This window comes from Phaethon lepturus, unplaced genomic scaffold (genome assembly GCF_000687285.1).
Source record: "Phaethon lepturus isolate BGI_N335 unplaced genomic scaffold, ASM68728v1 scaffold45315, whole genome shotgun sequence".
NCBI lineage: Eukaryota > Metazoa > Chordata > Aves > Phaethontiformes > Phaethontidae > Phaethon > Phaethon lepturus.
In genome coordinates this window covers 1,320-12,772 of record NW_010543466.1, presented here as the reverse complement: position 1 = coordinate 12,772, position 11,453 = coordinate 1,320, and the positions used below count along the sequence as shown (strand labels likewise).

Genomic DNA, 11,453 nt, shown 5'->3' with positions numbered 1-11,453 from the left:
GGCGCAGCCGGAGAGGCACCCGCGAGCCTGCTGCCAGTGGGAAGTTTCCCTAAAAATGCAGCAGTATGTAAGCAACGGCACAGTTTGGGTACAAATAGCGTTTTTTGCCTGGGTGAAAAACAATTCTCACGCATCGGTGAGAAATGTTCCGCTTTCCGCCGGCGCCGGTCGTTCCTGCAGGTGCTGTGTAAGACCCTTAGAACAGACACCTGCTTTGCGTGGAGCTTTTTTAGGGAGAAGTGGGAGCAAGGGCATAAAAAGTTGGTTAAAAGCAAACTGGAGAGCTTTTGTACTTTACAAGTGATTTAATTTAAGACCCTGAGTTGACTGCTGTAAACAGCCGATGGCGTTATAGCAAATCCATAGGTAAACAAAATGTACGGTCTTTAGCCCTTGTGTTTGCAATTGAGATTTCGTAGAGATAAGTATGCATAAACAGGCACGATCTCGTACTCCGAACACCTTATGAACTTCCTCTACCTTGCACTTGCCATGACGATGTCCTTTGTATTTTCTTTAACCTATGCACAGCGGTACTATTTTCCCTCACTGATGCGGAATCTGGAGATTTTTTTCTTCTTAAAAAAATGTTTTTCCATGTATCTTTCCTCTAAGTTGAAGGTTATTTCTCGTTCTTTTCTCATATTTTACTCTGATCAGGGTTTATACGCCCTGCTGCACTCATACGATGCTGCATAAATTGTCTAGCACTTACCTAAGCAAACCACTGGTTAAGATTATTTGAAGCGAGACTGGTTTTGTCTGTTGACTCTAATATTTTGGGTACAGTTTTGCTGTCAGAAAGCAAGCTGTCTGAAGGATGTTTACACAGTCACCGGGAAATTTCAGTTTATTGGAAGGCAGAGCATTTACTTGAAGAACCTTGGTGCTGCGATTGCTCATCCTTGCAGTTACTAATCACCGACGGAAGGCACCACATGAAGTGCCTTTGTGTAAAGCTGAGGCACTGCAGCAAGGCTTAACATTTCAGTCTGAAGAACACTTGGATTTAAATCAAACAAGGTGTTAATATGCGTTTTGGCAACTCTTATGTATTTCACATTCACCTCAGGTATCGGTTCACCTAAAAAACATGGAGTGGATCCCATCTCATTATATAAAAATAACCTGAAATAACTTTTTCAGTCTTTTTTATAGTAATAGACATGTAGCAAAGACTATATTGTGCAATGCATCCCCATGGAAGTGCCCCACCATCCAAGATGGCATGAAAAGCAGTCAGGATTTAAAATTTCACCTTACAGTAGTTTGTTTCCAGTATGGCAGCAAGTAATAAAAACAGCTGCAGCTCTGCGGCAGGTCGGGAGTTATAGAAAGTGCTTGCTGGTGTATTCACTTCTGAAGTATCGATTATATTCTCACTGCTCCTGTAGTTCTGCAGGGGAAGAGTAAAAAAGGAAATAGCTGTTAATGCTGGTCGCAAAACGTACGGGAAAATATTGAGCTCGGTTCAGGCTGACCTTGAATAATTGGTGTAAAACATTTGTGTTCATAACTTCCAGTACTGGAGTGTGGGTCTTATCTAGGAAGCCTAGGCATGGCATAGGTTTGCCCTTGGACAGAATTTTTGAGCAATCCTGTGGAGATTAAAATGTTTCAAAACGCTGGGTTTTTTTGGTTGTGTCGTTACCAGCGTGCTTACTGCGTGCGTCTGCAGCCCTGTCCCTCAGGGTCGCGTTAAATAGTCATAAATAAGCTGTGCGTGAGGGCTTTCCTTTTGGAAAGCCGACTAAAGAAGTTGTAAGATCGCCGGTTCCCAAGGTCTTATCCAAAATTTTATGAGTTATACTCAGGTTTGAGAATCTTGAGACTGTGTTAGTCATCTGGGGTGAGATCAATTCACTCGGATTCGGGGTGATCTGTACGAAGGCTGAGCCCAGACCTGCTGAAGAGCACCCCAGGGCCCTTGTGGGGTACGTAAACGGGGCTGCTCCATCCGAAAGAGGGTCCAGGATTTCGGGAGGGTGTGGGCTGTGCATGGCGTGGTGTGCAAACCGTGGTGTGCAAACCGTGTCTTGAGGAGAAATAGCATGAGGGGTACTGACGGGTCGTTCTTCTTGTCCTTCACGGTAAGATTTTTGGTTCTGGGCTTGCAGGGAGCCTTTGGGAAGGAAGGGAGCAAATATGTCTCTTTTTAAAGCACAGAGTTGTCTGGTTTTAAAGCACAGAGTTTTAATGTACCCTGAACTCTGCCATCGCCCTCGCTCGTGTGCCTGTCTCTAGGGAGAACCGTCTAAAAATCAGCTGCTGCTTCGGGTAGGGTCTCGGGGGTCACACCTTAGCAACACTGGCAGAGGATGCTAATTAGAAAGGAAAGAAGCATTTTTGTTTTTCTGAAGTTGTAAAATACTAATATCTGAAAATTATTTTCCCGCTTTTTAGGCACAGGTAAAAGGTATTCATTTCTCTATAGGGAGCAAAATGTTATTTGCACGGATTCTTCCCCCAGCGATCTGGTGGTTGGTGCACTTCACAGCAGGTAAGATTTTTTTTTTTCCCTGCGTAGCAATTATCACTTAAAAGAGGCACTCAGGCTAATTAGGTGTTTTTTTAGCTATATTTTTTCCTGCTTTGAGCTTGCTCCTTGCGCTCTTGCTCAGATTAGTTTTGGTTTTTAGCTTCTGTGTGGTGTGCTAGCAAACATCTTTCTTATTAGGGAGAGCAAAACTCGATGCTTGATGAGGTTTATACTGTCATTTCTGTAAGAACTCCCTGACCTGCTGCTACTGCTGCGTGTCCCCCCGCTCTCCACGGCAAAGCCCGGTGCCCGTGGCGGTCTGGGCAGGCTGCGGGCAGGGCTGCAGCCTCGGCTCTCAGCAGAAGAGGCAAATCCCTTTGTGCATTTGTGCATAATCAGCCCCCCGAGCCTGCGCCGTTCGTGCATTGACGGCAGCGCGTAGCGAACAGCGGCGGGTCGGTTATGCGGGGAGGTCGTTTGGTTTGGTTCGAGGTAGAGCTGTCGGCTACGTGAGAAAACACCTCCGCAGTGAACTTCCACAGGGACCGTCGGAGCTCGAAAGGAGGGAGAAATGGTGCTCCATCATTTTCCCTTCTCTTCTGCCGCTGCTCGCTCGTTTGCCTGCAGAGTAAGCGCCCTGGAGCCCGCCAGCAAGCGCGTGCTCGCGCCCACTGGGCGCGGGACCGCCCGTCTGCGCCCTGTGCCGCTTGGAAAAGACTACAACATGCCGGGGGAGGTCTCTGCGAGCCGGGGAAAACGTCGCTGGTCTCCTCAGCGGAGACGTGCCTGCCACCGCTCTACTGAAACGCCGGTATTTCCTCAAGCCGCCATGAAAAGAAGAGACCTGGCTGACGGGTTTTGCCTGGGGTTGTGCTTTTTCGCACCGTGTCTGGCGGCTAGCCCTGGGTTTCCGACCCCCGGTTCGTCAGATGGGTGAAGACTGGGCACAGCCTCATGCCCCCAGTGACCTCGCGGGGGCAGGAACTCGCGCACGATAAATTTGGGGATCCTCTCTTCCCCGGGCGCCGCGTGCCGTGCGCGGTGAGGGCTGCATCCGCGTTAAAGGCTTCTTTCCCGTTCCGTTGCAGAAGCGTGCAGCGCAGGGACCGTGCCTGCCAGCAACCCTCCCCGTGGCGCCGCGGAAATATGTGACAAAGGGAATGTGACGGCTAACGCCGCCTCTCCGGTGATGCCGGGAGCCCGCATCACCCTCTCCTGCCAGCTGGGACCCCTGCGGCACGCCGAGCCCTGCAGGCTAGCGCTTTTCATTAACAGCTCCGAACTAATTAGCAATTACGGCAGTGCAGTAAGCACCGAGTTTCTAGTCCATACGTACGGCAAACACATGTTTACCTGCAAAATAGTCTGTGGCTACAAGAGAAAACTCGTTTGTGGGATCGATATAGAATCTGGAAGTAAGGAGAATTTCGTTGTTCCTTGTTCTTAAACGCTTCCGGTGGTACCTCTGAGGCACGCGGTAGAAACCAGCAGTGGGGGGCCTTTTCCAGAAAAGGCGGTGTCTTTTTGTGGCTCTTTGTATTCAAAATATTCCCAGTTGGAACTGTGCAACTCTCCTATTCGTAAACAGAGAGATGCTAAATAAATCTGCCTGCTCAGAGCAAATATCGGACTCCCTTCTGTCCTACCCCTGCCACCCCCCAGCCTCTCCAGGACGCAGGGGACTTACGAGAAAAATTCTAAGGGAATTTCAGATCTTCTTCTAGCCTGATGAGCCGAGGCTGCTGCAGCAGTCGTCTGCTGTATCGGTGCTGCGTTTTTGAAAAAAACCCCAATTTTTCAAAAGTGGCTGATTTCTTCGAGCAAAGCTCGTGGTGCCCAGTCCGGAGAGCTGTTACACGCTTGTATTCATCTGGCACGCTTGTGAAGTCAAGTGTCAGAGGTCTCAACAGGCTGCGGAGATCATAGACTCAGCCCTTTTCACATGTAAAAATTATCGGCCTGAATATTTTGCACTAACATGTCCATAAACTCTTTTTTTTTAAAAATTAACACGAAGCCTAGCATTTCGTAAAACGTCTCCTATCAACATCTTTAAGGAAGGCTCTGATAAGAATATCTGTTTAAGATCCCCCAGATGAGCCAAGAAACGTGTCGTGTCTCCAGTACGGGACAGACGGCCATCCCACCTGCACCTGGGATAAAGGAAGGCTCACGTACATCGACACTACGTACGTAATACAGTAAGTAACGCAGGGACGTAGGTTCTTTAATACCTAAAGTTTAATACCTTCAATGCCAATACTTATAATTGTATCTTCGAGGTGGGTTTTTTTTCTTTTTTTACACCGTTTATTGAAGATTTACCCTTAGCACAGGGAAGAGTTGGTTTATGAATAAGTCAATCCAAGGCTGCCATGATCGCAGAAGCCAACTGTAGCAGCTAAAAGGCCTTTTCTGTTCACGCCTGTGTGCGCTGCGCCGCGGTAGGTCGGCTGCCGCTGGGTTCGGCAGGTAAAGAGGGTATGCCAAGACGTGCCTCTCTTTTGGAAAGGGGAGGTTAGTAGAGCCTAGAGGTCTACGCATCCGTCAAGGTGCATTAGGAGACTTGGATTTCGGGAATCGCTGTGCACAGGAAGAACCTTATGAAAAACTCCTATTCAAGCAAACATGTAGGTAGAATGAAGTCATCAATGAAGTCATACCCTACTGGGTAGGGTGAGCTAGTCCCCATTTGTTTCCAAGGTGCTGCGTGTTGACCTGCGAGGCTCACTCTTCCTCACCTTCTTCTTCTTCACCTTTTCCTTTCTTCTTCACTATCATCTTCTTCTTCACCCGCTTCTGTGGGCCAAGGTAGCAGCAGCTTTCTCAGTAGCTTGCAGAAATCCGTCGCTGCTCTTTAAGCATACATGTAACATGCGGAAGAGCCGGGAAGTGTGGATAACGAGTCCTGCAAGTGTTGTAAAGGTCTGCAGAGATACAGCAGTGCTTTCTAGTAAGTTATTAAGTATATTACAAAATAGAAGAGGTCAGCCTGAAGCAACAGGATATAAACATCTCTGATTCAGGTGGAAAAAAATACGCAGAGAACCGAAATGAGTTACTCAAGGCAATGGGTTGAGTGACAGGTTAAGAATTAAAAGTTGTGTTTGAAGTCATGCAGTCTGACTGCTAGACTGCAGATAAATTACATTTTTAATCACTAACTTATGTAAAAACAACTCCACCCCCCCAATCCCTCTCCCCCACCCCCCCCAAATTCTGTGTGCCAACACCTAGGCTTATTCATAGAGAAATATTAGGTAACCAATATTAGGTAACTATTATACAATTAAAAGGAACCTACTCACATACTTGCAGGCTCAAGGGACACAGAGCAGCACAACTGCACAGGGACGTGAGCCGTGCCCCGACGCAGCCAGGATTTAGCTTTCTTGGTGTACAGGAGAGTACTAACCAAGTGTTTTCCTTCTGTTCCAGGCTATCAAACGGGACGGATGTCTTATGTGTTTCAGAAGAAAGTCTGAATAAGAAGTTTGGCTCGCTGGCTCTGAGCAAGTTGAATTTTGACTCTACTTACACCGTTGTGGTTGCCGCCTCCAATGAGCTAGGAAGTGCTTTTTCGCAGCCGCTCGTGTTCATGTTAGTAGACATAGGTAAATGCGTCACTTATTGCCTTTCAGTTAGTCCCAGCCCTTTAGAAAGAAGTGAAAAAGTTTTGAGCCCTTTCTTGTTTAAACCTCTCAGAAAAAGCACCCATCCATGTACCCCCTCCCCGTTTCAAGCTGTGCCGCGTATCTAAGCGCTGTTTGCTTGTTTCTGTTTTGCCGCTAGTGAAACCACATCCTCCCAACTTTTTAGTGGAATTTGAAAATTCTTCTGCAACCAATTGCACCCTTTTTTGGCACGATGAAGCACAAGCGCAGCACTGCAGGCTGAGATACCGTCCACTTACCAGGCACACCTGGAGCACGGTAATCCGCTTCTGAAGAGCAAAGGAAATTGTGATCCTTGGAGGTTGCTTTAATTATTTTTTCATTATTCCTTACTAGAATCAGTTTGTCCAAATTTGCCTCTCTCTGCTCTCTGACACCGTATTTATGAAAAACTGTTGCAATGGTTGGGGTCAAAACCTCTCGTTGGTCTAAAACTGAATTAAGGTAAAACACCGAGCCTGTAAAAAAACCGCGGGCGTGAATAGTTCCCCTCATGTCAAGTGTCTGTATGACGCACTGAAGAATTTGAGCTTATATTTGACCCACCATTTACTGAAATACGGTCCTATCTGCTCGTTGTAGCTCACAGCTGCAGGCGTGCAACTTCCAAATACTTGTGCTTTCCCCAGTGTTGATTTGAAGTCTTTGCTTTTATTTTAAGTGGCAAAATAAGTGTCCTGCTTGAAGTTGAGTAAGGCAGGCGAACAGAAAATTTGTTATCTTTGCATAATTAAAGGAGGGATTTTTCTGATGAAGGACTGCAAGCCCGATGACTCGTTGCATCATTCTTTGAGTTGCCTCAGATGGAGGGTTTCCCCACTGTTTTTTAAAGGCTTGTTTTAGCTGGCTGGGCTTCCTTTGGGCAGAAGTAATTCAACCTTTCTTTCCTCCCGAGTTTAACATTATACGTCCCTTGTCGTCGTTAAAGGTTGAAAGCTCGAACAGTGAGAAGTGCAGTCTTTATGGCCTGGAGCCTCATACAGCCTACGAGTTTCAGGCCAGCTGTAAAATTCACCCTGAGCGAGGACTGTGGAGCAACTGGCGGGCCTACCAAACCCGGACTCCAGAAGCAGGTAAGACAAGATGGCGTCGCCCGCACTAAAGCCTGTGTCTGACCTTCGCGTACCGGCGGAGGTTTCAGCTAATGAAGTCAAAACGCTGCCGGGTCTTTGCTGGTTGGTTCATAGAGCCTCTGTAGATCCAGACACAGAGCCAGCGGGGAAGTAACTTAACAAAAAAAGGGAGCTGTTCCAGTTGCTTGCAAAACAGGAATTTCAGGAGTTCACCGAGAAGGTCTGAAGGATATTTTCATTTGACGCTCTTGAAGGTTGGAGGAATTTCCTCTGCGTTGCCCGGAGCCATAGTGGCACATCTGGAAAAGGCAGAGACAGTTGTGCAGCTTAGCTGGGGAAAGAAAAATACTCTGTGTTGGTTCATATCTGAGCACGTCCCTGAATTCCTGCGGCAGCCCCGTACTCAGGACGGGATGACTGCTCTGTCACCCTCTGGTGCTGATAAGCCCCAGTTTGGGTGACATGCTCTGGCTCCTTGAGCTCACCCAACAACTTGCTGAGATGTTGGGTGAACCGGCCAGGACACTGCCTGGACTCTCTCAGTTCTGCTGGTGCTGGTAGGTTTTACCAGAACAGTTTGGTTTTGCCAAGTCACCTTTTCCCAAGTAGAGGAGTTACTTCACCTGGAGCCTCCCCGGGTGGCTTCCTCCACCACGCCGTGGGCTCGCTGGAGACCTGGGTAGCTTCAGCAGAGCAGAACCTGGCCAGGCATTCGGGGGAGAGAGATCCCGCCAGGAATTAGGTGACCCAAGAGCGTTTCTGCTCCAGAGGACGGCACAGCAGGCTGCAGGGACACACAGCACCAACCTGAGGGCAATCCTGTTGGTATCTGCCAACTCTGATATTGGCTGTCTTGGGCTGGCCGCAGGCTCGCGTACCTGCCTGACCTCACCTGAGCTGCATGAACGCACATGCTGCAAAACTTCCCGTTCTCACGAGAGAAGAAATCTTCTCAGAAGTTTGTGTTTCAAGAAGGAGGTGTCGGCTGCTTTGGCATGCCCTCCTTTCATCTCCTACTGGGCTTTTGTTGCTCTTTTTTCTGAATTACTACAAGCTCTTCAGGCTAGTGCTGTTGTTACTCGTGCTGTTTACCACTCCTGACAGCATCAGTTTCTGTACGAAGCATTGATTGATGCAGAAGGTGTGAACTTTTCCCTCCCTCCTCCACCTTCCCCTCAACAGTTTCCTCGACCTTCCCGATGCAGCCTGGCTTGCTACAGCATTTGTGGTCATCACCCCCCGCCCAGCCGATGCCATGGAACGAGAATCTTGCCAGCTAACGAAGGAGCATTTTCGGTGCTCAGGCTAGGCGACAGCGGGGGCCGGTCTGCAGGCGAGAAGCTCTGGGTGCGTCGCGGTCGCCCTTCTTTGAAGGAGCTGAAGTTCTACACCTGACTTTGGCCTTTTGCAAATTCAGGAGTACACCTTCTCAATGAGCTACCTTTTTTCCTGTTTCTTTAACCTGCCACAAAACTTGCTTTATGCGAGCACTGTCCATAAGTAACCTCTCCCCCCTCGCCCCACAGCTAATTTGTATGGTTCACATGTGAAATGAACTTTAAAATCTGGGCTGGAGTCCAAGAGATGCAATCCCATACTACATTTTTTCCTGCTTTGAGCTTGCTCCTTCCGCTCTTGCTCAGAGCAAGTGTGCTCTGGTTTTATTTCTCCCGTTGGTCCTTCTTGTTTCTATTCCAGTCATTATTTGCTGTTAATACAGGACAAATAGCTCTCAACATTCCTGGGGTTGAGGATTTTTTTCTGTCTTCCAATTTAGCAAATAGCAGCCAGCCCCATTCTAGCTGGGGTTGTCCAACAGCTGCCTGCTGCTTAGGCTATTAGCAGCAATCATTATTTTAATCTGATGGGTTTATTTTGGTGAGGGACCTCCAGGAACCAAATTTTGGTATCTTTGGTCACATTGGCTTTCTTTATGTGTCTTTATCTGGTTCTGAACCGTTGGAGCACACGGTTCACCAGTTTCTGCGGCCGGAAGCGTGTTTTAGTGTTATTTTGGAAGGTTTATTCAAAACATCGAGGGCTTCCAGTCACTCTGTGACTATAAGGGGAATCATGGAAAGACTGGGGGTTTTCAGCTACCTCCGACAAGGTCCGACCCAGCTAGCTGTTAAAGGCATTTATTGCCCAGAGACAGACGGCGAGACCCTGCAGATCCTACAGACCTGCCACCTGAGGCTGGCTGTCGTTTCAGGATTGATGTAACCAGCCCCAAGGACCTTAACTAGCCTCAACTTCTACGCGAAGACCAGAGCTAATACTGTCACTTTGATGCGCAGGCTTCCTCGGGAGCCATCCTGGTCCCCGAGTGCTGGATAAAGCCACCAGCAGAGCAAAAGCCTCTTCGGGGTTTATGGCTTGCCCTTTTCATGAGTACCATCGTGTGGGCGGTCATCAACGCAGCTCAACTCCAGCTGCAACAGCGAATACAGGCTATTACATATTGCATCGTTTCAGTGACATTTTAAATCTTAAGTTTTGATTGTCTCAGGATTTTTACCTCCTTGGCCTACCCAATGTCTTGCTCGTCTGCTTCAAAATACAGCCAGTAATGCTGCTCACCTTTTCCTTCCGCGCCAGCGCCGACCGGGCTCCTGGACATCTGGTACCGACAGCAGGACGTGGACTCTCAACGGCAGAACATCTCTCTTTTCTGGAAGGTAAGCTGTTTAAGTGAAACCCGAGCGATGCAGTAAGAACCGGCCAGGTTAGAGGGGGAGCTGGTTTATGCGTTTGCAGGGAAGGACTGAACCCAAGGAGAGCACAGGGCTCCTACCGGTGCCCAGTGGCGGGGACCCGGCCAGCTCTGCTACCCAGGGCTTGCCTCCCGCCGGGAGATTCAGCAATTCTTTTCTACCTACAATCTCCCTTTTACAGTTCCCCAAACCCTCTGTTGTGCTGGAAGCAGAACTCGTTCCCAGCACGTCGCACCGGCGATGCGGAGGTGTCACGGCGCGGTTGCCACCTTCCAAGAGGCACGTTCGCTCCCCCTTCCCACATGGTGACCTGTGTCCCTGAAGATGTATCTAAAGGGACAGATAACAACCTTACAGACTTCCCAATGTGTTTCCTGATTAATATCCCCCTCTCCTCATTCTCCGCGTCGCCACGCGCGGTCAGGACAGGAGGTGGCCCACGCTCTCCGTATGCGCGCACCTCGTGTGCCTGCTTTTGGGTATGAGCTTCCTCCAGAGGTGTTTCTGCGCTGTTTTGCTTATGTGAAGAACAGAGCAATGAAAAATGGGGGAGGCAGAAGGGGCAATTTATTGTTAGAGCACTTTAAGATGACCAAACTCTAAAAAAAAAACACAGCTACCCAAAAAAAAAAAAAAAAAAAGAGCTGGAGGTAGTTTGGGCAACTGAAAGGGGTGGCACCGCGGACGGTCGGCCGAGGCTCTTGTCATACAGCAGCTCAGGAAGAAATTGGTTCTCTCGACACGTGTGAAGTAGGCGGTGGGCAAACCACACGCAAAAGGGTTTGCTAATAACGCAGCTGCAGATCCGAAACTGGAGAAACTCGGGGTCGGAAAAAGTCGGCTGGTTGGGTCCGCTGAGCAACGCGTCCTGCGAGCTGGGGGCTGAGACCCTGCCAGGGAAGCTTCAAAAAGAATTCGGGTTAAAACCCAGCTGCAGGGTAAAAATGGCACGTTACTGGACATTACCGTCCAGCTCAGAGGAAAAGGCTTGCGCCACGTTTGCTATACCAACATTCCCGGTGAAACCAAGCCCTGTTACTGGTGCCGGGTGCTGAGTTTCTCCAGTGTTACTGACCCAGCACTTAAAGCCGGGTCCAAGAGGAATTTCTGGAGTGTGGTGGTTTTATTTCAAAGCCAATAAGATTTTTTTTTTTTTTAAACAGAAATTATCCTTGACTTCCAGTTTGCAATCTCTAGATAACCTTCCAGTTAATGCTACCTCTTCTCCCCACACCAACAAGCACGACCCTGTAAGCGAAAGCAGAAATTTTCACATGATTATGTGACTCCAGCCGTTGCGGCTTTCAGACCTTTAACTTTAAGACCTTTAACTTGCAACAGCGAGCCGGCGACGCTTGCCGTATCGAAGCGCGCTTCCTGCGGCATCATTCATAAAACGGGTGCAGCACGTTGCTTTTGTAGTTTTCACGACGGCTACAAAGCAAAAAACTCGCAGGCAGTGCAACGTACCGATAATATACGTCCTCCTGTTTTCACACAAATACCAAAGCAA

At 48.6% G+C, this 11,453-nt stretch overlaps 1 protein-coding gene across 1 annotated transcript; it reads left to right on the top strand.

The window, feature by feature from the left end:
• Positions 1–3,106: 3,106 nt before the first annotated feature.
• On the top strand, positions 3,107–9,904 carry LOC104616271 (interleukin-12 receptor subunit beta-2-like; the record flags this gene model as incomplete). Its single annotated transcript, XM_010288361.1, has 7 exons — positions 3,107–3,261; positions 3,568–3,894; positions 4,566–4,680; positions 5,918–6,093; positions 6,272–6,411; positions 7,082–7,226; positions 9,825–9,904. Coding segments are annotated over 7 exons (1,138 nt in total), but the record flags the coding sequence as incomplete, so codon positions are not given.
• Positions 9,905–11,453: the final 1,549 nt, after the last annotated feature.